Source organism: Neovison vison, chromosome 5 (assembly GCF_020171115.1).
Source record: "Neovison vison isolate M4711 chromosome 5, ASM_NN_V1, whole genome shotgun sequence".
Classification (NCBI taxonomy): Eukaryota; Metazoa; Chordata; class Mammalia; order Carnivora; family Mustelidae; genus Neogale; species Neogale vison.
In genome coordinates, this window is record NC_058095.1 from 18,992,606 (window position 1) to 19,019,678 (window position 27,073).

General features: G+C 49.5%; 2 protein-coding genes across 3 annotated transcripts; one reads left to right on the top strand and one right to left on the bottom strand.

The window, feature by feature from the left end:
* Positions 1-7,863: 7,863 nt before the first annotated feature.
* Positions 7,864-10,903, bottom strand: CFAP97D1 (CFAP97 domain containing 1). Of its 2 annotated transcripts, none has more exons than XM_044250399.1 (5): positions 10,780-10,903; positions 10,191-10,261; positions 9,793-9,911; positions 8,456-8,511; positions 7,864-7,955 (listed from the first exon to the last, which is right to left on the bottom strand). In XM_044250399.1, the coding sequence occupies exons 1-5, from the start codon at positions 10,901-10,903 to the stop codon at positions 7,864-7,866; spliced, it is 462 nt and encodes a 153-aa protein (XP_044106334.1). The 2 variants fall into 2 exon arrangements, with proteins under 2 accessions (XP_044106334.1, XP_044106333.1); XM_044250398.1 differs by lacking the exon at positions 7,864-7,955 and adding an exon at positions 9,276-9,399 and having other exon boundaries at positions 8,455-8,511.
* A 1,585-nt stretch (positions 10,904-12,488) lies between these two features.
* Positions 12,489-25,297, top strand: DUSP3 (dual specificity phosphatase 3). Its single transcript, XM_044247819.1, has 3 exons — positions 12,489-12,666; positions 15,434-15,660; positions 21,525-25,297. The coding sequence occupies exons 1-3, from the start codon at positions 12,542-12,544 to the stop codon at positions 21,728-21,730; spliced, it is 558 nt and encodes a 185-aa protein (XP_044103754.1). The 5' UTR covers positions 12,489-12,541; the 3' UTR covers positions 21,731-25,297.
* The last annotated feature ends 1,776 nt before the right edge of the window (positions 25,298-27,073 follow it).

The window sequence follows — 27,073 nt, forward strand, 5'->3', positions numbered from 1 at the left end:
TGTTGGTTTTAACCTTTGTGATAGTGTTTGCTTGGCGGTAGGAATCTTGGTTCTCTGCCTTCTTAAATAGCAAACACACACAGACTTTTTTTTGAGGATTAAGACACACTTCACCATTATCATGAATTTCTGTGCTGTTGTATGATAACAGTGGTGTTTTCAGGGACTCTGGAGGAATGTAAGGCAGCCTGTCCCCTTTCTAGATCCCCTCAGACTTCTAACCTTAAGCCCTGGCTTTGCTTTTTTCCGTTCCATCCCTTGTCCCTCTCGCCCTTCTCACTATAGCTTGAATTTACAATAAAATTCAGCATGGCAATAATTTCTGAGACTGCCAAGAAGCTGCTTACACATGCCAAGCTCTTTCCCTCATGAGAAGTAAAGGAGGCCAGGTTCAGAGCAAAGTACCAGGAAGAAGATGTGCTGCCTCTTTAGGAATTTCCATTTTACCTCCTCCCCCAAAGCCACCTTTGCAACTTTCCAGTTCACTAACCTGGTAGGTCCACCTGCCAGGATCTCATTCTTCAGATCTTTCTAGCAAAAGGATAAGGACTTCTTTGCACTGATCACGCACAGATCCTTAACAAGTGAAATGAGTCTCGAGTTTTCCCAAATAGCAGCGGGAGTGGGGGTAGGTTGTGGGGGTTGGGACAACTGTCCTGAAGTGTGAAGGACATGTACAAAGTTGTTTGTATTATATGGGAGAGCCAGGATCTAAAGTCAGGTCTGAGGCTGAAAACAATTAAGTCAAAATGACTCTTGAGAGATACTAACCGACTCTTAGCAAAATCCCATTAGGATGGGTTTTCCTCCAATGGACAGAGGGGTTGAACACCAGTTGGTTTTTTTTTTCCCCTTTGTCATTTTACTCAACAGGCGTTTTTGGCTTTGGAATATTTTTATGCAATTGTCAGATAAAATGGTAATAATTCTCTTTGTGCATATCACGAAGCAGGGCATGGAAGTGGGATGCCTGCCTCACTTCCCATCCAAGTAACTTCCCTACCCCTGAGATAAGCTGTTACCTGCTGTTGGTCTGCGACAGTAGAATGGGTAGGGCCCCAGAGACAGAGATTATTTGTAAAGTGTTCATGCTGTTTGTAAAAAGTGGAAAAGTCTTGTTAAAAGACACATGCACACACACACACTTGTTTACACATAGATACTGGTGGGGTGTGTGTAAATGATACACCCAGTCCCATTCCAGCTAGAATTACATACATTCTGAACCCCTGGGCAAAATCTTGGCAAAAGCTCTGAGCCCCCATACCAAGAAATCTCTTTATTACACACCCCTCAAGATACAGCTTTCTTCCCCCCATGAGCTTTTAAACTTGGGTAAGCTCTGTGTCTATAAAAAGAATGTGGGCTCTAGAGGACTCTTCTAGATTGGGGATGTTCAGTGGGTAGGGCATATCTGCTGCCACCGCCCATTATCCTATCAGTGGCCAATGGGACTCACTGAACATGACACGCCTGCTGAATCTAGGCACGGCTTTGGGATCTCTCAGGACAAGTTATCCAGTTACCAACGGGGCAGAATGAGCAAGTGAATTAATCCTGTTTGCCATCCTTGATCCAGCAATTCGTAAGCTCCTCTGCCATCCCTTCCACTCTCTGCAAGAGGGGGCTTTAAGAAAGTTCCAACCATCCATCCTTCAGGCAGCGCTTAGCGAGGATCAATGTCAACCAATCATGCTTTTACCCTTGCATATTTGAGTACATACATCAAGAGTGTAGCCTTTAACAATTTTACATCCATTTACCCAGTGTCTCATCTCTGATGCCCCACCCCCCGCCAGTCACAGGGATTATCCCTAGCAAAGCGACAGCCCTTGGTGATTTAGTTAATGACAATACACCAGCACAAGCCCAAAGCCCAGTCGTAAGTCATCCAGGTCAGAACCAATAAGCAGCATTTTTCTGGAGGAGTTGATGTGAGGCAATTTCTTCCTCTACTTTTTTCCTCCTGCCCTTTGAATATAGTCTCAATCTATTGCTTCCTTCAAGTCAGGCTTGTGGTTTCAGAACAAGATGGTGTAGAATCACATTTTCCTTCTCCTCTAAGTACCACTGAAAACCTTGGAAGTTTAAAAACAATGATAAAAGGACACTGAAAGCTGGAAAGATGATGGTTTGGTGTGTGTGTGTGTGTGTGTGTGTGTGTGTGTATGGTGGGGGGTAAGGGGGCTGCTGGGTGGCTTGGTAGGTTAAGTGTCTGGCTTGGGTCATGGTCTTGTGGTCCTAAGATTGAGCCCTCTGTTGAGTCCTGTGTTGGGCTCTGTGCTCAGCAGGGAGCCTGCTTCTTTGTTGCTTCCCCTGCCCCAGCTTGTGTACCCTCTGTCCCAAATAAACATATAAAATATTAAAAAAAAAAAAAAGAAAGAAAGACAATGGTGGGCTGGCTAGGGACCTCAGGACTTGAGGAACAACAATGTGGGGATTTTCCTGGGTTTTCCTTTCATCTGCCATATACCCTGGACTAAGCTCTGAAGGGCCTGCAACCCAGAGCCACCAACAGACGTAGACGAGGAAGATGGGGGGAAACAAGAAAAAAGGAAAAAAACGAAGGACACAATACCATGCAATCCAAGGAGGCACCTTCTGACACCACAGAAGATACCAGCAGGGACTGAGCAGGAACCCTAGCAGCACCCACAGAACAATGCAGACCAGAACAGTATTGCCAGGGGTCAGAAACCGCACTGCCGTCTCCTCCTCAGGGCTGCCTGGCTTGGTGGCAGCCATCTTCCTCGGCATCATGGCCACCCTCAGACCTCTGGTGAAGCCTGAGGAGCTTAACAAGGGACCAAGAAGTTCTTCGGCACCTGTCAGACTGGCATGTCAAAATGAGTGCAACCAGCGGAAGCCCGGAGGCATTGACAATATGGTGCCCAGAAGAATCAAGAACCAGATCTTTTTTTTTTTTAAAGAACTTATTTATTTGACAGAGAGAAATCACAAGTAGGCAGAGAGGCAGGCAGAGAGAGAAGGAAAGCAGGCTCCCCGGTGAGCAGAGAGCCTGATGTGGGACTCGATCCCAGGACCCTGAGATCATGACCTGAGCTGAAGGCAGAGGCTTTAACACACTGAGCCACCCAGGCGCCCCAAGAACCAGATCTTGATGCCCAGCATTGGTTACAGGAGCAACAGGGAAACAGAATGCATGCTGCCCAGTGGCTTCTGGAAGTCCCTAGTCCACAACATCAAGGAGATTGAAATGCTATTGATGGGCAACAAATCTCACTGGGCAGAGATTGGTCACAATCCAAGAACTGCAAGACCATGGTAGAAAGAATAACCCAATTGGTCATCAGAGAAGCCAATCCCAATGCCTGGTGGCACAGTGAAGAAAACGCATAGACAGACAGCTTATATGCATATCGTGTTTGTGTTTATAAAACCATAAAACTAAAAAAAAAAAAAAAAAAAAAAAAAGAAAGAGGAAAGAGAAATGAACTTCCCTTGGAACTAAAGCCCATAAAAAAAAAATAATGAAAAACAATGCACTACACCTAAGCAGGTCTCCTACTTGCTAAACTAGAAGATGTAAATAAAATTAAAAGATCCCTAACAGGGGCGCCTGGGTGGCTCAGTGGGTTAAAGCCTCTGCCTTCGGCTCAGGTCATGATCCCAGGGTCCTGGGATCAAGCCCCGCATCGGACTCTCTGCTCAGCGGGGAGCCTGCTTCCTCCTCTCTCTCTGCCTGCCTCTCTGCCTCCTTGTGATTTCTGTCTGTCAAATAAATAAATAAATCTTTAAAAAAAAAAAAAAAGATCCCTAACATAATAACCCCAAAGTCCAGGATACAATAGAAAATTTCTCATCATACCCCAAACCAGAAAAACAACAATGTAAGGAAAAAACAACCCACTGATACCAATACTGATATGTTAGAATATATCTCAGATGTTACAATTTATCTCACAAGGATTTTAAAGCAGTTGTAATAACAATGCTTCAATAGGCAATTGCAAATTCTCTTGAACTGGAAAATCTTAGCAAAGAAATAGAAGTTATGAGAAGGAACCAAATGGAAATTACAGAAATGAAAAATTATTGTGAAAGGTAAAATTTGGATGAACTCGGTAGTAGAATGGAAATGACAGAAGATCAAAGCAGAGTGCTTAAGGACAGATCAATAGAATTTACTCAATCTGAACAACAGACTGGAAGGGGAAAAAAAAAAAAGACAAGGATCAGGAACAATAACAAAAGACCAGTGTTTGAAAAATCGGAATCCTGGGAGAGGGGAAATGTGGAACTGAAAAGTATTCAAACTTTTTGGGCTGAAAACTCCCCAAATTTGGTGAAAGATAGAAACCTACAGATTTAAGAAGCCAATAAACTCCAAGTAGGTTAAGACCAAAGAAGACACATCATAGCTAATCTTCTGAAAACTAAAGACTAAGAAAAAATCTGAAAAACAGGGAGAAACAACCAGGAAGGAACACCAATTTGAGTTCTATTTCAGTATTGCTTATAAAGGAAACTATGGAGGCAGACAGAAGTCACGCAACATTTATAGAGTGCTGAGAGCAAAGAACCGTCAATCTTGAATTCTATATGCGATGAAATTACCCTTAAGGAGCGAAAGGGAAGTGAAGACATTCTCAGATGAGGGAAAATTAACAATAGCATATGCAGACACTTAGCGGTACGAGCGCTGGGTTGAAAATGTGTAGGCAGAGCTGGAGCGCACAGGTTGCTCAGCCAGTTAATTGTCTGACTTCGGCTCAGGTCATAATCTTGGGGTCCTGGGATTGAGTTCTGCATCCGGCTCCCTGCTCAGGGGGGCATCTGCCTCTCCCACTACCCCTCTCCCTGCTCATGCTCTCTCTCTCAAATAAATAAAATCTTCTAAAAATTAAAAAAAAAAATGATGTACTTGGGAGAAGGAGAAAGAGAGAGCAAAGTAAAGGATGACTCCCAGGTTTCTAACCTGTATCTCTAGAGAAGAATCTAGATGAAGGTGATTCCTCAAACTGAGATCAAGTGGAACCAGTGAATAATGAATTTATAATCAGACATAGGATTTATTCTTTAAACTTTTTGAGATAATTGGAGATTTACATGGGTGTAAGAAATAACATAGAGAGAGATCCTGTGTGCCCTTTACTCCATTTCCCCAGGGGTAGCACATGGCAAAATTATGACACAGTGTCACCAGGATTGATTGACTGATATCAATTGATTATCGATATGGTCAAAACACAGAACAGTTTCATCATTGACAAACTGGATGACATCAAAATAAAAATACTTTGCTCTATGAAAGACTCTGTTAAGAGGAAGGAAAAACAAATTACAGACTTGGAGGAAATGTTTTGCAGGACCTATATCCAACAAAGGATTTGGTCTAGAATTTTTAAAGAACTCTCAAAATTCAATATTTAAAAAAATGAACAGTCCAGTTAGGAAATGGGCAAATGACATTCACAGACATTTCACACAAGAGGACATCCAGATGACAAGTAAGCCTATGAAAGATGTTCAACTTCATTAATCACCAGAGAATTGCAAATTAGGGCCATAGGAAATGTCACCATGCACATTATCGGAATGGCTAAAATGAAAACTATCAAATGCTGGTGAGGATGTGGAGAAATGGAATCAGTCATCCACTGTGGAAATGTAAATGGTACAGCCACTCAGGAAACAGATTTGTGGTTCCTTTTAAAAGGGGCTTACCAGGGCGCCTGGGTGGCTCAGTGGGTTGAGCCTCTGCCTTTGGCTCGGGTCATGATCCCAGGGTCCTGGGATCGAACCCTGCATCAGGCTCTCTGCTCAGCAGGGAGCCTGTTCCTCCCTCTCTCTCTGCCTGCCTCTCTGCCTACTTGTGATCTCTCCTTCTGTCAAATAAATAAACAAAATCTTTAAAAATAAAATAAAATAAAATGGGCTTACCATACAACTCTCAAGTGTTCATCCCAGATTATACTCTCAAGTGTCTCTCTCAGAGAAATGAAACTTATTTTCATGCAGAATCTTGTAACAAATATTCATGGCTGCTTTATTCATAAGAGTCAAAAAAGCTAGAAACTATCCCAATGTCCTCCAACAGTTAAGTGGTTCCAAAACACCTGGTGCATTTATGCCATGGGATACTATGCAGCAGTAAAAATGGAATGAACTTTTGTTGTACACAACTTGGATGAACCGCAAGGAAATTAGATGGAATTTAAGAAAGCCAGGCTCAAAAGAATGGATACTTACCACATGATCCCATTTATGTAAGACTCATGAAATAACATAATTACAGAGATGGAAAACTGATTAGTGACTGCCCATGGTTAGGAATGGGAAGAAGGGGGAGCTGTCATTAAAAGGGGTGGTACATGGGTGCCTGGGTGGCTCAGTGTGTTAAAGCCTTCCGCTCAGATCATTACCCCAGGGTCCTGGGAACCAGCACTACATCCCGCTTTCTGCTCAGCAGGGAGCCTGCTTCCTTCTCCGCCCCCCAACCCACCGCCACTCTCTGCCTGCCTCTCTGCCTACTTGTGATCTCTGTCTGTCAAATTAAAAAAAAAGTGGGGGGCGCCTGGGTGGCTCAGTGGGTTGGGCCGCTGCCTTCGGCTCGGGTCATGATCTCAGGGTCCTGGGATCGAGTCCCGCATCGGGCTCTCTGCTCTGCGGGGAGCCTGCTTCCTCCTCTCTCTCTCTCTGCCTGCCTCTCTGCCTGCTTGTGGTCTCTCTCTGTCAAATAAATAAATAAATAATCTAAAAAAAAAAACAAAAAACAACAAAAAAAAGGGGGGGGTGGTACCATGAAGTCTTTTGATGATGGTACAGTCAACTATGTACCTTGAATGTGACTCTAGTTACCCAAAGCTACACGTCTGATAACACTACAGAGAGCTACACACACACACACACACACACACCAGTGCATGCATAACTGGTGAAATTTGTATACACTGTATGGATTGTACCAATGTCAGCTTCCTGGTTTGATATGTATTACAGTTACACCAGGTGCTAACTCTGCGGGAGGCTGTGTCAAGGGTGAAGAAGTCCACCAGCCCCACGCGCACCCCCAAACATTTATTTGCAACTTCTTGTGAATCTAATTATTTTAAAATAGAAAGTTTATCTGTGATGAGAACACTTAAGGTCTACCCTCTCTCATAAAGAATTTAAAATGTCAGGCTCAAACCCAGCACGACCAGTCACAACCCTCAAGCTGCGTTGTCTTGCCTATGTTTTGAGATGTGTTTGACACATTCACTGTTGCTGCTCCCTATAAATGAACAGAGTACACGGAAACTTCAATGAAGCATTCTTTTCCAATGCTGTGTATTCACAGAGAGACTAATGGCATTTGTTCTCTGTGTTGTCTGAACCTTAATCTTATCACGTGCTTCTGTTTTCCATTTTGACAGAGCTGTACTTAGGGCTGGGTCATCTTTCCCCACTTTCCTCCCCTCTAGGATGCTGACGATGACGTGTGTGTGTGTGTGTGTGTGTGTGTGTTTAGTATTTTATTTATTTATTTGACAGAGATCACAAGTAGGCAGAGAGACAGGCAGAGAGAGAGGAAGGGAAGCAGGCTCCCTGCCAAGCAGAGAGCCGGATGCGGGGCTCGATCCCAGGACCCTGGGATCATGACCTGAGCCGAAGGCGAAGGCTTTAACCCACTGAGCCACCCAGGCACCCCGATGGCGTGTGTTTTAAAAAGGTATTTCTCTCTCTTACGCTCTCATAGAAACTCCTTTTTATAGCCCCAAATAAAAATGCTTGTTGCATCCTGCCTTCTGCCTGCCCGACTCTGTCTCCATTTTGGGATGGGACTCAACGCCTTTGGGTACATACTTTCAATGTAACTTACTCATTTTATGTTCCAAGCTTTATTGTAGCATCCTAAGATTAAGCATTCAGCCACTTAGGAGTGTCTTGAAATTCTAAGCAGCTAAGAAATCCTAGGGCTTTCTCTTGTATCTTTTCCATGGTGAGTAACCCTGTTTTCAGGGAGAAAAGAGGGAGAGAAATGGAGAAATATCAATTATATGGAACTATACTTTGGAAAGCCTGAGTGTCCATTTATCCTTCTCCCCAGGGGCAAAACACACACTCACTCACACACACACAACTTAGTCATTCCTAATAATGTTAAATAATACAAAATGCCAACACAATAGTACTTGAATAGTGACAGAAACCTGTAATGTAACTTTCACTCAATATGAAAATCACGAGACCTCCTGTTTATATTTTACTGGAACAAATCACTTCCCCTTAGACTCATGGAGAGACTCAAGGCTAATGACAAAAGCCAGCCATTTCCTACTCGTTTGGAGAGAGGAAACAGAGGGCTCTAAGTTCTGTTATATTACAGAAGGGCAAAAATCCATCCCCTTAAAACTGGGTCCCTTATGCTCCATCCGTACGGCTCTTAGGGCTTTGCTATCAAACGTGATCACTTATTTCCCAGTAAGAAGCAGCCATGTTAAGACATACCTATTCATCTCGGGAGAGAAGATATCTTGTTGTATTTTTGATATAGCGCCTTGAATTCTTGAAGGGAAAAAATCAGAAAGATTTTTGTCAGTGCCACAGGGCGGGGGCTAAAGTTGGAGGTCTAGCTCCTAAGGCTGGCTTAGAGAATACTTACAGACAAAAGTCAGGGAGTGGGTTTTGTTTGTTTGTTTATTTTTGTTTTTTTTTTTTTAAAGAAAAAAAAAGCCACCACAGAAGGCTTTTTCCTTATTTTTATTTTCCTTCTTGAAAGTTGGTTCCTAAATGAAGGAAATCAACCGCACGCTGAATCATGTACCCTTCCTCCTCCTTGCTTGCACATTCTTTTTTTAATGAATTAAAGCTTGACGGAAGATGCCAATAGATAGTTTTTGAAACTGATACATGGCAGCTTTGCTACCCAGAGAGCAAATGGATTAGCTCCTGTCCTTAGCTTTTTTTTTTTTTTTAGATTTTTTTTTATTTATTTGACAGATCTCAAGTGTAGGCAGAGAGGCAGGCAGAGGGGCAGGCAGAGAGAGGGGGAAGCAGGCTCCCTGCTGAGCAGAGAGCCTGAGGTGGGGCTCCATCCCAGGACCCCGGGTCATGACCTGAGCTGAAGGCAGAGGCTTTAACCCACTAAGCTACCCAGGCGCCCCTCCTGTCCTTAGTTTTGTTGGCTCTGGGTGGTTTCTCTTTTACCAATTGCTGCATTTTGCATGACTTCCCCTTCGCTGCTTAAGGAATGCCTTCTGAGACTGACTCTACTCTGAACACAGATGCACTGCGCAGGCGCAAGGGAGGCACACAGAGCAACCACGTGCCTGCCAGTCCATCTCGGACAACCTGCGGTCATAGTGGGGTTTGCGATCACCAAGCCTCTTCAGAATGCCCTGGTTTTCCACGGTGATTCTCACGAGTTCCCGGTTCCTTGTTTCTCTGTTTAAGCTGAAAAACACAAAATCCTGAGATGGCTGGAGAAAAAAAATCCCCTCTTGGATGAAGTCGTGATGTCATAAACCCAGGCTGCCTAAGGGCTTCCCACTGAGCCCTGAGACCCCCTACACCTGTTGAACCAGACGACACTCTGGGGTCCGTACACAACACTGGCAGGTTCCTATCAGTGGTTCTCAACCCTGATGTCCCCTAGAGAATTCTACTCTATTGGCCTGGGTGCAGCTTGGACCTTGTTTTGGAGAGTTCTCATTTTCCCTAACTTGGTCTCCCATCAAGATGCCTTCTCTCTAGGATGCCTCCTGCTCAGGAGAACCTTGCACTAAAACCCGACAAGGGGGAAAGTCGACTGACTTCCCAAACACAGGAAAGGAGAAAGAACACTACCTCTTGGAAAAATACTCGTTCCAGCAATCCACCTTGGCAGGACCACGATGGGCATTTGCAATCTTCTGACACAGTTGTTTGTTTTCATATTCGATTTTGTCAATTCGCTTCTGTTCACCCTGGTAAGAAACCGTGCCCCCCTCCGTGGTGACAGCGGCCAACACCCCCGGCGCTCTGCATCACCCTCCTCTGGGATGGTGGGAAAGGGGCAAATCGAGGGCTGCAGTGGAGACTGGGAGGAGCGCGCAGGGACGGCTGGTGTGCAAAGGGCAGAGAGTCTTAAGAAATCTCTGGATTTGTTAAGGAGGAGGGTACTTATGAGGCTCTGGGAAACCGGACCTCTTCGGGACATAGATAAAAATCAATAAAGTACATCCACAGACGGCAAGAGCCAATACCTGTAGTTTGCTCAGTTTCAAAATGTGATGTGTGTGCGCCACTGGAGGTTTTGTATCGACGGTCGCCTTCACTAAGAGGGTAAAAGAGAGCCACGTTACTGTAGAGGGGTCCTCCTAGCTGCCTTGAAAACCCGCTCCCGTTCTAGACAACTGCCCCCTATTAGTAAACAGGATGATGTTGAATTCTGACCTTACTCCGGTTCAGGGACTTTATGTTCGCTTAATTTCCCAAACAGACATCTTTGAAGAGTTTTTAGCACAAATAACAGAACGTGAGGGCCAGAACAAGTAAAACAGAGATAAATGTCCTTTGCGTCCTTTCCCAGTATGACTAGCCTATTGGGAGCTGGAGTCCTAGCCTCTTTCTAGCTTACTCCGGCTTTAAAAGAGTTTAAGTGAGCGTTTCCAACCACTGAACTCCTGCTGGGAGATAAATCTGTCACGGATGCCAACGTCCTCTTGACCCAAGCCAACTGATAAGGTCGTATCATTGTAAAGCCAGTAGTGATCTGGTTTACTGCCAATCTCTCTAAGGCCAACCGTTCCAGAACCCCTAATCGCAGATGTCCCACCCCAACGGTCCACATACCTATTTGTATTCTATTCTTATGAAATACATAGTGGCCAAAGTCCAGTTTCTTCCTGAAGGTTGTGCTCTGTCTGTGATTAGAGACGATTACAGGGTAGGCTAGATAATCCAGGGAATTGTTCATCTTCTCTTCCTAGTCTCACTTCAGAAATGAGGCACCCAGCCTCCTCTGTGAGGTAGTTAGCTGTCCCCACGACAGGCTGTCATAGTTACCCCGTTATGACATCAGGGACAGGTCTTGGGGAAGGAAGAGGAGCGACAGAACGTGCCTGGCTATCCCTGGACTTCTGTTTGAAGGCTAACACAGGTCCAAACCAAGATGGGGGACAAGACTCAGAACCTGCCTGACATGTGGATGCCCCCAACAGCAGGGGGAAAAGGTGTGGTGTGCTGGGAGGTGTAGGAAGGCTCCGGGTGCGGGTGCGAAGTGGGGGTGAGGATGGAGAAGTCCAGGCTCGCTCACACACCTTCAGCTGTAAGCTCAGGATTCTCCACCACAGTGGATCCTCCCGAGGTGTGAGACCCCAAGCTCATGGGGGCAGGTGAAAGATGGCCTTAGTGAGAAGCTCATGCAATTTCTTCGTTTTGCAGATGAAGAATCTGAACTTCAAAGCAACAGGCTGCTCTGCTGCTCAAGAACCAAGTTCGTGTTGCGGCTGGGCTCAGGATGGGGGGTTTCCTAAACTCCCGGGGTATTTGCATTTTGGAGGAGTGGGGGTGGGGCGGGAGTCTGCCATCCGCACTGGGGAAAGACGGAGTCTGTCTTCTGCTTTTAGTGGGCTTTCAGCAAATGAGGGGTTGCCAACGCGATCACGGCTCATGGTGGGCTGGTAGCTGCTCCTGGAAGGGCTGTGAAGGAGCCTGATGGTTTCCAGGCCAGTACAGGTGGAGTAGCACCTACTGGGTGCTCACGGCATTGGCCGATGTAGAGGCAGAAACCTACCGGGTGCTCACTATACAGTGCTGGGCGATTTCCTTGGTGTCACATTTAATCTTTCAAACAACCGTAGGGGTTAGGTGCTACAGTATCCCCATTTATTCTCCTCCCCCAACAAACAGGCTCAGAGAGGCTTATTTGCCAGGGTCAGAATGCGAAGCCTGGCTGCACAGAGTCCAAGCTTTGAAGCCGGATAAATGTTGGAAGAAATGTGCCTCAGAGTTGGGCTTCCCAAACTTGAACCTTTGTAAGGATCGCGGGGGACCGGGAGGGGGGCGGGCTGTAAAATGCACATTCTCATTCAGCATGGTGGGGCTGGGGCAGAGACTTTGCGTTTCTGAAGAGCTCCCCGGGATGTCAATGCCGCTGGTCCGTAGCAGGCAGAGTCAGCTCACAGGCGGAATTCGGGTGTCCCCCTACAACTGCAGAAACAGCAAAACCTGTGCGTACCCCGTTCAGTTGGAACAATTAATGTTGCTCTGCGTTTAATACAAAGTTGTTACAGCACTTCCCCGTTTATAATGATGCAGAAAAGCCCTTAGCTGGGGATGGACCGAGGACCCCCTAAAACACCCGGGTGGCGCCACCTCCGCCGGCGGGGGGGCAGGCCCGGGGCCCCCGGAGCATCCCCGCGGGCCACCGCGGCGCGCCTCCCTGCCGGGAGCTGAGCGCGCCAGCCGTCCGCGCTCCGCCTTTTCCCGCGCCCGGCGGGCCCGCCTCCGGGGCGGGACGGGGCGGGTCCCGGCTCGGGAGCCCCCGCCCAGCTGACCCGGCGGTTCTCCCCTCGCAGGCTGCTGCCCGGGCGTGCAGGGCCCGACCGCCGCCATGTCGGGCCCGTTCGAGCTCTCGGTGCAGGATCTCAACGACCTGCTGTCGGACGGCAGCGGCTGCTACAGCCTACCGAGCCAGCCTTGCAACGAGGTCACCCCCAGGATCTACGTGGGCAACGCGTGAGTCGCCGCTGGGGCGCCCCGCCCACCGGAAAGCCGGGGTGGGGGCGTCGCGGGCGTGCGGGGTTGGGGGGGGCGGTTTGTGGGGCGTGGTCGACCTCCTGGAACACCGTGGGGGCCGGGCAGGGGCTGGAGTCGCCGCCCGCCCCCGCGCGGGTGGAGGCGGAGGGGCTAGACCCCGCCCCGGCCCCGCGCGGTCCTCCCCCCTCGCGGGGGGCCCGGATTCCGGGGCGCTCGGACAGCCTGGCGCTACCCGCTAGGGGCTCGGCCTTGGGCGGGGTCGGGCCACCGTGATCACCTAACAGGTGGCCCTCTGTCACCCGGCCGGTCTCCAGCCCGCGCGTCATGTGACAGCTGCCTGGTTCTGCAGTGAGGTCACCGCGGAATGTCTGCCTTCGCTGCCATGGCAACCGGCTGACGTCACAAACCGGGCGTGGAACTTTCCCCGGCTGGGCAGACCAGATCAGGGAATCGAAAGACTCCAAATGAGGGATCCGGAGGGCTGGGCTGGGGTTTCCTCGCTCCTTCTCCTGCCTTCCAGATAGGGTTTGATTTACCAACGCCCTAAGCTCTATGGGCCAGGGTCTGCATTTTGGAAACCCAGAATTAACTCCCCTCTCTCCTTTTACCCTGGAGGACATGGTGGCACAGGGTGGTTGAGGGACCATGAGGACAGGGTTAATGTCTCATTCATGTCTGTATCCCCTATCCTGTACTACAACGTGTTGCTTCCTTATCCTACTAAAGGCTGCCACAAAAATGGGGGTCATCGTGGGGCTAAATAGGGTCTGTTTTTTTTTTTAAAGATTTTATTTATTTATTTGACAGGCAGAGATTATAAGTAGGCAGAGAGGCAGGCAGAGAGAGAGAGAGGAGGAAGCAGGCTCCCTGCTGAGCAGAGAGCCTGATGCGGGGCTGGATCCCAGGACTCTGGGATCATGACCTGAGCTGAAGGCAGAGGCTTTAACCCACTGAGCCACCCAGGCGCCCTAAATAGGGTCTTTAAAGCAGGTCCCACTGTCATGGGGGATAATCTCGTGTCCATTCATTCACCATATTGAGCACCTACTGTGTGTCAGGCACTTGAGTGTGCATTCACAGTGAGAGTAATGGTAATGGTGAATTTGTTGAATGTTTAATGGAGAAGGGAGGTGAATGGGAGCTCACCTTCAGAGAATCGATCCCTGCTCTATGTGCAGCCTGGTGAGCAGGGACAGCGAAAACAGTCCCAGAGCCTCAGCCAAAGGGCCCAGGATATTGCAAAGTTCTGAGGACAGTTCTGCCCTGTCCTGACACCAAAGCAGCAAGGGGCCTTGGCTCCCTCGGAGATCCTGCTCTCCAGGGCACTTGGGCACATTCAGCTACCCCCACTTCCTTAGTGGAAACCGAGCTTGTGAATGTCTAGTGGCAGCCAGAGTGGCCCGTGCCGATGGCCACGGTAGAAAAACATGTTCCCCGGCCAGTTAACGAATCTGACTTTGACCTGGCCAGGGGTGTGTGTTGGGGGAGGAGGGGCACTCAGCATGGAACGCCTCATGCTCCCTGCCTGTTGGGAGCCCCTGAATCAAATCAGGGCTCTCACGGCAGAGAGGAGCCTGTATGAGCCTCATTTTCTAGAACTCAGGATATGCAGTTGATGTGAACATGACAGGCAGAGTGAGGGGGAGAGAGAACAGGGCTGGCGTCGGGCCTCCTCCCAGCTCGCCGCTCAGCTGTTTGCGTGAGCCCGCAGCTCATCCTTCCACTGTCCAGTGGGACCAGAGCTCAAGGCCAGGGCTTGCTTCAGGCAGACGAGATCTCCTGTCGGAGAAGGCATTTTGTAAAGTATAAACTGCTGTCTGAATTGGGACGTTGTTGGGAGATGACATAAAGGGGCCCTTTGACTATTGAGATCAAATGTTTTATAAGCCCCAGAGTTGGCGCCACTGGGTCCCCAAGTGCTTACTCACCCAGGAGAGCCTCAGAGATGTGGCTGGTGCTCTGTGACAGAAAGGGTCCCTCTGGGGGACTGGAGGGGCTACTGTATTTTATCCAAGGAAGGAGGCTGCCTCAGAAGTGCTGATTTCCTTCTTTTTCTCGGATTCACTATGTAGTCAGTTGACGCCTACTAAGTACCGGGTGCTGATAGCAGGTGCTGGGCAGTGGAGCGGATTACTCCCTCAAGGGGCTCAGAACAAAGCAGCACAATCAGGCATTAGAAGAGCATGGACTATAGTGTTGGCTTCTGTCTATAGGCCCACTCATGTAACATGGGCCACCCCAAGGGGTAGTCTCCCCATTTGACAGACAGGGAAACTGAGTCACCAGAAGGTTAAGTGGCTTGCTCAAGGTTACCTGGATGGTAGGTCTGAGGGTTGGATTCAGACCCAGGCAGTCTGGCTCTAGAGCCCATTTTGAGCCCACTAGGCTGTACCCCCCACCACTGGGTAGGAAGCCAGATGCCAGATTGGGGGTGGAGGGGAGATGGGGACACATTGCAGAGGGTGGTGAAAAATGAGAGGGTGTCTGTCCACGGAGAAGCTCGAGAAGGGCATTTCAAAGAGAGGGAACGACATGGGCATGAAACTACCCCGGCTATTTGGGGAAGCTGCTGGTAATTAGATACGGCTGGAGGGAGGGAGGTGGCTCATAAGATGAGGGGAAGCTGGCAGGGGCCGAGCGCCGAGGGTTCCTCGCTTTGCTGGGAGACTTAGAATCTTCTCCATCTTCCTCCCCCTGGGCTGCCAGCTGGTGAGTGAGTCATCCCCTGCTGCTGTCTCTTGTCCAGGTCTGTGGCTCAAGACATCCCCAAGCTGCAGAAACTAGGCATCACACACGTGCTGAATGCCGCGGAGGGTAGGTCCTTCATGCACGTCAACACCAATGCCAACTTCTACAAGGACTCCGGCATCACCTACCTGGGCATCAAGGCCAATGACACGCAGGAGTTCAACCTCAGCGCCTACTTTGAAAGGGCTGCAGACTTCATCGACCAGGCCTTGGCTCAAAAGAATGGTAAGGCACCTGCGGGCCAGGAATCAAGGCAAAGCAGCTTTGACCGGACTTCTCTAGAAAACAGGCCTGCCACCGGCTTCCTCTCTGTCAAAAGGCCCCACGTTACCCAAGATGTATAAACGTTTCTCACAGCGGCAGCCTTGGTTGGGGTCCTGGTGTTTGAGTGGACTTTGGCTGGCTGAGAGTTCATTTCTACCCACTCCCTGCCGTGCCCCCAAAATAGGTTCAGCAATAATGATTTATCTTCTGTGGTGAGAAGTGCTGAGGTAAAGTTGCTCTGGGGCTGGTTGATTCAGCAGCTCAGTGGCCGTGTCAGGACAAGGTGCTTCCCCCCCCTCCGCCCCCAACCCTCTGGTCTTTCCCCTCAGGGTCCCAAGATGGCGGTGGCAGACCCAGTCACCACATCCCTGCAGGACAAAGTACGGCAAAAGACCAGGCAGCCGTCTCATCCCCATGTTTCTTCCTTTTCTTAAAGAGCTTGTAGGAGGGCGCCTGGGTGGTTTAATCAGTTAAGCGTCTGCCTTTGCCTCAGGTTATGATCCCAGGGTTCTGGGATCCAGCCCCATGTCAGGCTCTCTGCTTGGCAGAGGAAGTCTGCTTTACCTTCTCCCTCAGCTCGTTGGCCCAGCTTGTGCTTTTCCTCTCTCAAATAAATACATAATATCTTAAAAATAAGTAAATAAATAAAAATGAGCAGCAAGTGGAAGGGCCCTCAGAAATCCTCAGTAGGGTTCCCCTCAGATCTCGCTGGCTGGAGTTGGCTTACACGAATGCCTGGCCAGGGGAATGGGGCTGCCATGGCTGGGCTTAGCCTGGAGCTCAGCAGGCGATGGCCCACAGGCCACATCTTCCAGCCACTTTCTGAATGCTTCTTGCGGCTCCCACATCTGCGACTGAGGGGGACCTGCTGAGGCACTGGCAGTTAGGCAGGCCATCCCTGGGGTGGAATCCCTAGAACGCAGAGGGCAGATGTCAGTTGACCAGCCCTGGCCACCTGCCCTTTCTGCTTATAGCTCGTTCCTCTCAAGGACTGCCTTTACCTTCAAGCTGCCTCTTCCAGCCTCTTCCTCCCCCACCCACAACCTTTGCAGGGGAAGTGAGCCCCCATATCCCCTTGCTCCCAGCCTGTCTCTGCTTCCTGTGCCCAGCAGCCTCCCCCTGGAATGATTCCCAGTGAACAGCATGTACTAGACCTTGGTTATCGTGTGTCTGGGGCTCAGGAGGGAGATGTGATCACTTGGGGCGTCTCTAGGCTTTACTGTCAGGCCCTTTGTGGTCCTTCATGGTCTCATGTATGTCACCCCCTCTGTTCCGGCTGTACGGAGTCCTCATGTAGATGGGAACGAGGGTCCCAGTTAAGGGGATGGATTTTGCTCTTCTTGTACATGGGTTGGTCCGCTGCTCGGGAAACTTAGAGCTTTCCGACTCTGTTTCCCCCTTCCATCCCACTAGGAACAGACCTTGACTTTCTGTGACTTCCCAGCTTAGCGGGAGGCAGCGTGGGCTGAGTTGTCCATCTGGAAAGTTCTTTCTGCCTCTCCCTACCTCGTCTTCTGGCAAACTCTCTTGCGTGAGACCTGCCCTCTGGCTGGATGCACGGGGTCCCTGTCTGTCCCTCCAGCACACGAGGTAGCTTTGGGCCCATAGCAGACATGCTGCAGATAATTATTGAGTGAGTGACAAAAATGAATTCCATAGGCTGTCAAGCCAAGTGTAAACGCTTCTAAGATTGGCCAAGTGAGTCAACAGAAACACAGCGGCCTCCCACAGGCTGCAAGACTCGGGGGAGCCAGGCCCCCATTACTTTGGAGAAGTGGGAAGAGCCAGGAGTGCCCAGAGGAGGAAGCGGTCACTTCCAGTCCGGATCAAGGGAGGCCTCTAGGGAGGAATGGCTTCTGGGTGGGGCCTGGAAGGCTGGAAATTCGAACCTTCCCCTTCCTGATCAGCTCTGGGGAGTCCTGGGCTGCTGAGTATGTTCCAGATGGTGAGGCAGTGGCTCCACAAGGGTTCTCTCACCAGGGCTGGGGCAGGGAAAGCCTCCCTCCACACCCTTTGGGTATGCTGGCTAGAGAGAGAAGGGGCAGGGGAGTGGCGGGCGAGGTCCTCCTTCCTGCATGGGAGGCATGGGGAGAATAGAGTCATGTTTTGAGCAGAGGGTGATAGGAACAGAAGAGACTCTGTTTGACTCTGGGCCACCAGATTTCCTTCAAAATAGTGGCAGGGTAGAAGCATTGGTGGACATTCAACCACTTGGCTAATCAGCCAACATTTTTTGAGCACCAAGTGCATACTAGAAGTTGTAGGGCATCCAAAAATCAGTACCCCACAGTCTGCTCTTAAGGCACGTGCGGTCTGGCGGAGGAGAGTAGATCCGTGCGTGGCCGGGAGGGACACAGAACCGGGCTGCTGTCCTAGAAAATACTGGGCTCCACCAGACAACTCCTGTTGCTGGCTAGGAGTTAGTTCGTATGCTGGGCGTTGGTCTAAGGGCTTTATAGGACGTTTCCTTCGATCCCCCAACACTAAGCAATGGGTACTAGGGCCACAGATGAGGACGTGGAGGCGTGGGGGGGGTAGTGGGTCGTAGAGTTCATAAGCATTGTACTGGCTAGCAAGACAGAACCAAGAGAAGCAATAGATATTATTTATTTTAAGGAATTGACTCACAGGGTTGTAGGATCTGGCAGATCTGAAATCTGGAGGGCAGCCTGGGAGGCTGCAGACTCGGGCGGGCCTTCTTTATTACAGCCTCGAGGCAGAATTTCATCTCCAACCGAACCTCACTTTTTGCTCTTAAGATCTTTAACTGATTGGATGTGGCCCAGCCACAGGATCAAGGGCAGTCTCCTTTATTGAAGGAAACTGATAGTTATGGATAGTTGGTGTTAATTACATCCACGAAATAACCTTCTAGACTAGTGCTGGACCAGCTGCCTGGTCATAGGCAGGCTGAGTTGACTCCTGTAACCATCACAACCAGCAAGTTAAAATTTAAACCCACATTCACATGACTTCAAGTTTTTTCTTTTTTTAAGATTTTATTTATTTATTTGGCAGATAGAGATCACAAGTAGGCAGAGAAGCAGGTAGAGAGAGAGGAGGAAGCAGGCTCCCCACTCAGCAGAAAGCCCAATGCGATGCGGGGCTCTATCCCAGGACCCTGGGATCATGACTGGAGCCGAAGGCAGAGGCTTTAACCCACTGAGCCGCTCAGATGCCCCTTTTTTCTTCTTCTTCTTCTTTTTTTTTTTTTTTAGATTTATTTATCAGGGCACCTGGGTAGCTCAGTCCGTTGAGTGTCCCACTCTTGGTTTCGGTTCAGGTTATGATGATCTCGGGTTCTGGAGATTGAATCCTGCCTCTGGCTCTGAGCTCAGCAAGGAGTCTCGCTTACCCTCTCCCATTCTCTCTGTCCCCTTCCTCTTCCCCCGCCACTTCCCGCGCCCCCGCCCCCCACCAGCACGCATGTGTTCTCTCTCTCTCAAAAAAAAGTTGTATTTATTTATTTATTTGAGAGAGAAAGAGAGAGTTGTGTGCACATGTGCCCCTGGGGTGGGGGGAGGGGGAGGGCTCAGCGCAGGGCTTGGTCTTATGACCCTCAGACATGAACCCAGATTAAATCAGACCCTCAACCAACTGAGCCACTCAGGTGCCCTAAAGGTTTTGGTTCTAAATCCCTGTGCTGACAAAGGAAATATTTGAACTGGGTATTTTTTTTTTTTTTAATATTTTATTTGTTCACTTGACACAGAGAGAATGATCCCAAGTAGGCAGAGAGGCAGGCGGAGAGAGAGGGGGAGGCAGGTTCCCTGCCGAGCAGAGAGCCAGATGTAGGGCTTGATCCCAGGAACCTGAGATCATGACCTGAGGCGAAGGCAGAGGCTTAATCCACTGAGCCACCCAGGAGCCCCTGAACTGGGGTTTTAAGGAATGAGTAGGAGTTTGCCAGGTGGCCAAGAGAGAGAATACGTTCCAGGTAGAGGGAATGACATGTGCAGAGGCACAGGGGTGGAGAAAAAGCATGGGAAGGTATCCGGGCCACGGGCACTCGGCCTTGTCAGCCACACGTTAGAGATTAGAAGCCCCGAAAAGGGTGACAGGTTGTATTTGAATTTTAGAAAGCCCCTTCCGGCTGCTGGGTGGAGTGTGGGACCTGAACTAAGGCTGTGTGGCGGAAGGGGGTGGTGGCAGAGAGAAGCCAAGGCTTGGGGCTCCTGGGAACCCCCCCCCAGTGGACATGCAATGTGGTGGGACGGGTTGATGCTTCCTTTCACCAAGTGCAGGGGGACGGCGAGCAAGGCCTGTGGGGGGGGCGGGGGGAGGGCGGTGCGCTAGAACAGGGAGGAGGAGAAGGGCTGGGGAGGGCGTTATGGCTGTGGAGAGGAGGGCCGTGGGAGCAGACACCTGGGCAAAGAGCTTTGCAGGCTGAGAGGCCAGCTGGCTGGAGGGACGGAGGCAGAGGAGGAGATGATGGCAGAAGGGGAGCCGGACTGCGTGGGGCCTCATGGGCCCTGGCGGGAGGGGGGACGTGAGAGGGTGTTTCCGTTGGTGTGTTTTGATTTTCTGTCCCTGTGTGTGTATTTGATACACATATTCCTTTTATGTTTTTGAAACCGCTTGGTTGCGGTGTCATTGACATTCAACAGATCACACGTATTCAAAGACCTCGATTTGACGTTTCGACCTACGCGTACACCTGTGAAACCAGCACCTCAAGGGCGACATGAGCTCGCCCGTCGCCCCCCCGCAACCCCTGGCGTTTCCTCGGGCGCCTCTGTGACCTCTCCCGTCCGCCCCCGCTGCCTTCCATTCCCAAGCAACCACTGCTCTGCTTTCTGTCACCAGACAGGAGTGTACCTTTTTTTTTTTTTTTTTTAAAGATTTTATTTATTTATTTGACAGAGAGAGATCACAAGCAGGCAGAGAGGCAGGCAGAGAGAGAGGAAGGGAAGCAGGCTCCCTGCTGAGCAGAGAGTCTGATGCGGGGCTCGATCCCAGGACCCTGAGATCATGACCTGAGCCGAAGGCAGCGGCTTAACCACTGAGCCACCCAGGTGCCCCAGGAGTGTACCTTTTGTAGACTTTTGTATAAATGGAATGGCACGGCCGGTTCGCTTTCTCGGCCCCGCCCTGTCTGCATCATTGCTGGGGCTTCCATCCGTGCGGCTGCCGTGGCCGTTGCCCTTTCCCGTTGAACGCTGACGAGTCTTCCCAGTTTGTCCGTTGACCTGCTGGTGGACCTTTGGGTCATTTCTGTGTTTTTTTCTTCTTCTTTTTTTTTTTTTTTAAAGATTTTATTTAATTATTTGATCAAGGGAGAGAGAGAGCATGAGCGGGGTGGGTAGGAGCAGAGGGAGAAACAGAGACTCCCTGCTGAGTGGGGGAGCCCGACTCGGGGCTCGATCCCAGGACCCTGAAATCATGACCTGAGCCAAAGGCAGACGCTTCACCAACTGGGCCACCCAGGTGCCTCATGTGTTTTGGTTTTGATTGAAATATCAAAGTCAGGGGCGCTTGGGTGGCCCAGGCACCCCTCCTTGTTAGCAATCTGTCCTGCCATTGATGGGCCTCTGGGAGCTGCCAGCTGTTAGGAACAGCGCCGCCCTTGAAATATTTGGGTGCGTGTCATTTGTGGGCATGCGTGTACCTCCCCGCTGGGCCGTAGGGGTTGCGTGTGTCCCATTTGAGTACATACTGCCCCACAGTTTGCCAGGGTGATGTGCTTATGTACATCTCTCCCCGCCCCACAGCACAGTGGCGTCTTGTGGTACTCATCGGTGCTCCCCCAGAAGAGTGGGGACTTGAGTCGGGCTGTGTGCGGACAGCCCCCAGCTCCAGCTCACGAGCCCCTGTTTCTCTTCCAGGCCGGGTCCTCGTCCACTGCCGGGAAGGTTACAGCCGCTCCCCGACCCTAGTTATCGCCTACCTCATGATGCGTCAGAAGATGGACGTCAAGTCTGCCCTGAGCATCGTGAGGCAGAACCGTGAGATCGGCCCCAACGATGGTTTCCTGGCCCAGCTGTGCCAGCTCAATGACAAACTCGTCAAGGAGGGGAAGTTGAAACTCTAGGGCACCCCCTCGGCCTCTTCTCTAGAGGCAGGCCAGGGACGCCCTGGTCGAGGTGTCCGAAGCCGCCATGTTTAGGAAACACAGTGTACCCTGCTCCCAGCATCACCAGGCACTTGCCCACAAGTCTGTCCCAACACAGCCCTGGGCCACTTTCCCCCTGGGGAGCACATAAACAAGCTTGCTAAGGAAGGCATTGTCGCTCCCTGGTGTGTCCTGTGCCTGTAGTTTATGATGTCCTCTCCCTGAGGTGGGGGCGCAGAGGGGGAAGGCCTGTGACGTGCATGCTTCTCCTGGATGACCCAAGGCAGGAGGTCTGTGGCAGTGAAAGGCTTGAGATGCCCCCAGGGGCCCTTCCTGACCTCTGTTGCCCCCTGCCTCCCTCCCCCGCTCCCTACCATGCACCCTGGGCCCTCTCCTGAGTGGGGCCCTCAGCACCTCGAGCCCTGTAAGGGAACTATGCAAACACAGGCCCCTCTCTCCCCTCCCTGCCTGCCTCCTCCTCGCTCATCCCAGCTGTTCATAGGCAGAGGTTTGCATTTTGAGGGCTGAAGCTGGCCCCCCACCCCGGCCCCGGCCAGCAGTTGATAGTGGGTGGAAATTCCCATGAAGAGACTGCATTTTAAGTATTTCAGTAGGATTAAAGATACCCAAACAAAGAGGCCGTCAGGTGGGCAGACATTCCTCTGGAGGACTCCTGTCAGTCCACAGTATCTAGAATGGCAGAATCTTTGGCAGTCACTTGGATTGTTAGAAGAGTGATGTCTTGGGCATGGTTTTATTTTATATTATTATGATTATTTTCTGAGAAAACAGGGTGTTGAAGTTCCAGCCTATTTAAAACCCCCACCATTTGAAGAATTATAAAGGTTTTGTCCTGAATTATAGCGTGGGCGAGCTGGAGCTCCTCATGCCAACTGCTTTTTGTCTCTGTTGCTATTCCAAGGACAGAAGGAGGAAGTTGGCCAATTACAGGGTGCGTGTGTGGGTGTGGAGGGGGGTGTGTGTCTCAGAAACACAGCCAGAGGATGGAAGAGCAGGCTTTCACCCCGCCCACTTCTAGGTGGGTCTTAGGGCTCTGTGGTGCCAAGACCGATCCCGGAGCCCTGGGAGCAAAAGTGAGTCAGCCAGGCCAAAATGAAGCACAGCGGGGCCTCCAAGTGGAGACTTTACTGGTTGTAGAGCAAACAAACAAAACAGAGCCACCTTTTTTTAGGACTAATTCAAGGATGACGTTAGTCATCCATAAGGATGATGCTTTCTCGTGTGCACACATGTGTCAGAATATAGGAGTTTTGTTTTGAAAACAGTCTTGTTAGGACTTTGAGTGATTGTTGCCATGGAAAGGGATGCATTCCTGTCGTCTTCAGGTTCCCCGACAGCAGAGAGGTGGTCCTTAGCCATACCTGCCGCCCCCCCTCCCCCAGCTCCTCGCACACAGAGATCTAGAAAAGTTTGCAGAATTTAACTTTTCCTTATTGTTTCTGAGCCCCAGACCCATGCAGGGTGATGTTCTGGCGGGTGTTATCAAGCTCCCAGAAACCTGAATTTGTGGTAGGATCCCTTGCAAGGATTTGCAGAAGGAGTCTTACCAGAAGTAAAAAACCAAGGACTTTTGTCGAGTCTTCAAAATTCCATTGTAAATGGAAATTCAGGCAGTGTTCACCTGTCGAGGTGGGGAAATGTGCCTTTTTCAGAGTTGACCAGGGGCTTCGGGCTAGACGAGGAGAAGCAGGGTGCCGCAGGGTCTCACTCCCGGGTATCGTGGCCTCTCCCGTCACAGGGCCAGAGCGCGGGGTCTGGACGGTCGCTTTCCTCTGTGACCACAGCCGCATCGAACAAACTAGGAGTTGTGGTCTCTCCCAGAGACGGGACTGCCCACATAAACCCACCTCAGTGAAATGGCCATCCTCTAACCCATGTACCTCACCTTCTGGTTTCCCAAGAACCATCCCACTTAATCTAACTTGATCCTTCCAATAACCCTATCCAGTTGGCAGAGCTTATTCATGTATTGTGACCTTTGAAAAGGAACTGACGGAGGGCAGGGTGCCTATCCGTCCCGGCTCTGAGGAAGAGCCAAATTAAGATTTCAGGTTTGCTGCTTCCTGAAACTGAATCTTTTGTCCCATACTAGGCTTCCCATCAAGAAAGGAACCCCCTTGGAGTGTCCAGGGGCAGGCATATGCCCTTGACCCAGCCGGTGTGCCTAGGAGCCAGTTTTGTGGATGGAGTACAACCATTCAAGCTGCGGTGCCAAGAGGGAGGGTGGGTCCAGAAGAGGGTGGGAGGGATTTGATACAAGCCCATCCCCGCTCCAGGAGCAGGAAGCAAGAAGCCTGGGTCCCTGATTTGGTTAGAAGGTGTGCCTCTTCCTCCAGGAAGCACATAGCATCCCTAAGTTGGAGCTTTCCCTTCTGCTTCTGGAAGAGGCTCTGGGACTGGGGGGAAGGGCACCCCCTCCCACCCATCAGCAGTGGTCCCGCCATGGGACAGGGGCAGCTAGCTACTCAGGCTCCTTTAATCAGGACCTCTTGAAGGCCTTTTGGTGGGGGCCTGAGGGAGAAAAGGCCACTGGGAAAATTACTGCCTTTACTTGGGCAATTACTTTTATGCTGATAACGGGGATTTCTTGGTAGTCTTTGGTCCCAGAAACCCTATCTTTACATCATGAGATTTAGCTCCTAATTTTTGAGTAAAATAAAATTCTATGGTGTAAGAGCCAGCACGTGCCCAGCTGCTCATGGTCGTTTTCTGGATGGCTTTCTACCCCTGGGAAGTGATGGAATAGGAACTCAGGGTGCCCTTACCCTCCCCCGTGACCTGATCCCTTTCTTTGACTAGCAAACCCCCACCTCGGTCAAATTAGAGTACTAGATGGTTTTCTTCTCAAATCTAAAAACAGTATACTTTCCACAGGCTGGTCTGTTTCTCTGCCACTCTGAGTTATCTGGAGAGCAGAAACCACCATCTGTCAAAACAAGGGGACTCATCTAGAAGACCTCTAAGGTCCCTTTGGCTCTGACACTGTATGGGGTTCTCTGAGAATCCCCACCTGGAATTTCCCACCACCTGGGAATTATAGGGTATGTAATAATACGGTGACCAGCAGGTGGCGCTGTGTTCCACCCATGGTGATGGATGGTTTGAAAGGGAATGTTGGTGCCTTTTGTGTCACAAGTTAATGTTAAGATGCTAATGTTTTAATCCAAATAAGCACTGATCTTATAATAGGAAGATATGCACTTTCCTCACAGGAGATTTCTGCCATAAAACCAGTATCAAGAACCACTGAAGAGCCAACAGTGTTGGTCTTAACCAAGTTAAGACTTTATCCTGATTGGAAGTAGAGGCCCTCTCCCGTTGAGAGAGCAGAGAGTGGTTGGAAGCTTGATTTATCTCCTGTCAGCTTTCAGGGTAATTTGACTGTGAAAGCGTGAGTTTCCTGGACAGAAAAGGGCAGGTATTAACATTGGTTTTAAAGGAAAGTGAGTTTAACGTCTGTTGTATCACAAATCAGTGTTAAAACACTAACTGTAACCAAAATAAATGTCTTACATTACATAGAAATGGTCTTTTTTTGGTCTTTCTTATCTCTGCTGATTTTCTCTGATGCTCTTATGTTTGCTTTTTTCTAACTTTCAAAAATAAGTATCATCTAAAAATTAGCCCTCCCGAGCTCATTCTTAGTCCTGTGATGATTAGTTTTATGCAGTAGTCGTTGGTTAAACATCTTGCCAGTACCAGAAACTTCCCGCAATGGGAATAATCTTTTTATTTATTTAATTTCTAAAAAATTGCAGCTTTTTTGAGGGATAATTGACTAGAATAGTCTTGACTAGAGAGGTCCATGCTAAATGAGGGAGGTAGATTTACGTTCCTAAGAAAGTAGGAGACTGGGTTGCCCTTAGGTGGCATTTAGGGTTTGAATGGTCCTACAAATGGGCAGCCCCCAAACACAGCCCTGCCCCCAGTTGCCTTCAGTTCTACTGTTAGCATTTATCTCCCTTGTGATAAGCATTGGCTTTTTTTCTCTGATAAAAAAACTCAAGAGAGTTGGGTGCTTTTTCTCCCTGACAGAAATAACTCTCTCTGGGGTGCCTGGGTGGCTCAGTCGGTTAAGTGTCTGCCTTTAGTTCAGGTCATGATTTCAGGGTCCTGGGATTGAGCACCGCATCGGGCTCCTTGCTCAGCAGGGAGCCTGCTTCTCCCTCTGCTTGCTGCTCCCCACTGCTCATGCTCTCTCTGTGTCTCTCTCTTTGACAAATACCTAAAATCTTAAAAAAAAAAAAAAAAGAAAAATTCCACGCATATATAAGTACACACTGGTGAACGTGTGCATTTAGAGATCTCCATGGAAAACGTTCTGCACTTTGCTTTTGTGCTTAGCAAATAGTTATTTCTCGGGGTGCTTGAGTGTGTCTGGGTTGGGCCTCTGCCTTCGGCTCGGGTCATGATCTCAGGGTCCTGAGATCGAGCCTCTCATCAGGCTCTCTGCTCAGCCCCTCTCTCTCGGCCTGCCTCTCTGCGTACTTGTGCTCTCTCTGTGTCAAATAAATTTTTTAAAAATCCAAATAGTTATTTCTTAATTAACTGAGCCACTCAGGTGCCCAACAAATAGTTATTTCTTAGAGTACCCTTCATTTCTCTAGCTACCTAGCATTCAGTTGTGTATGGTGTGCTGTGATTTCTGTATACTCTAATTTCAGAGGTCCAGACTGCTCTAATGAGCACAGAATGTCGAAATGACACTTAGGAATAACAGTTGCAGTTTGTCTGCTTAATATCCTCTTAATTTTTGTCATCTGCTATGATGGCACCGTGTCAAACACATCCCAGTACTCAAATATAAGGAGGATTGTTCTGTGCTTCTTGTATAATTTTATGGGGGTGGAGGGGGGGTACCCTGCTTGGCTGGCTCAGTGGGAGTGTGCAACTCTTGATCTCTGGGTCATGAGTTTGAGTCCCACGCTGGGGTGTAGAGATGACTTTTAAAAAATATATAATTTTATAGGGGTGGCTTGCCCAAGCCTAATTTTTACAAAGAGTCCCTGAGCCATAGCCTTCTGAATCGATGACCCATTTATAAGAAGTTCAAATGCACAGAGATTCTGTTTTTGAAGTCTACACTAAAATGGGTTAACCTAGAGGCAACGCAATGAATGAGTGGTCTCCATTTCATTAAAAACGAAACAACACATTTAATTAATGGGTGTGTTTATATTTTTATTTAACTTTTACTTAGGGGGTGCCTGGGTGGCTCAGTCGGCTAAGCATCTAACTGTCTTTGGCTCGGGTCATGATTCCAAGGTCTTGCTCAGTGGGGAGTCTGCTTCTCCTTCTCCC

Coding starts and splice junctions, on each gene's coding strand:
- CFAP97D1 (XM_044250398.1), bottom strand. CDS start 10,903: ATGAACAATTCCCTGGATTATCTAGCCTACCCTGTAATCGTCTCTAAT. Junction 10,262..10,779: donor TAAGAATAGAATACAAATAG/GTATGTGGACCG, acceptor TTACCCTCTTAG/TGAAGGCGACCGTCGATACA. Junction 8,512..9,275: donor TGTCCGAGATGGACTGGCAG/GCACGTGGTTGC, acceptor TTTCCCTTCAAG/AATTCAAGGCGCTATATCAA.
- DUSP3 (XM_044247819.1), top strand. CDS start 12,542: ATGTCGGGCCCGTTCGAGCTCTCGGTGCAGGATCTCAACGACCTGCTG. Junction 12,667..15,433: donor AGGATCTACGTGGGCAACGC/GTGAGTCGCCGC, acceptor TCTCTTGTCCAG/GTCTGTGGCTCAAGACATCC. Junction 15,661..21,524: donor GGCCTTGGCTCAAAAGAATG/GTAAGGCACCTG, acceptor TTTCTCTTCCAG/GCCGGGTCCTCGTCCACTGC.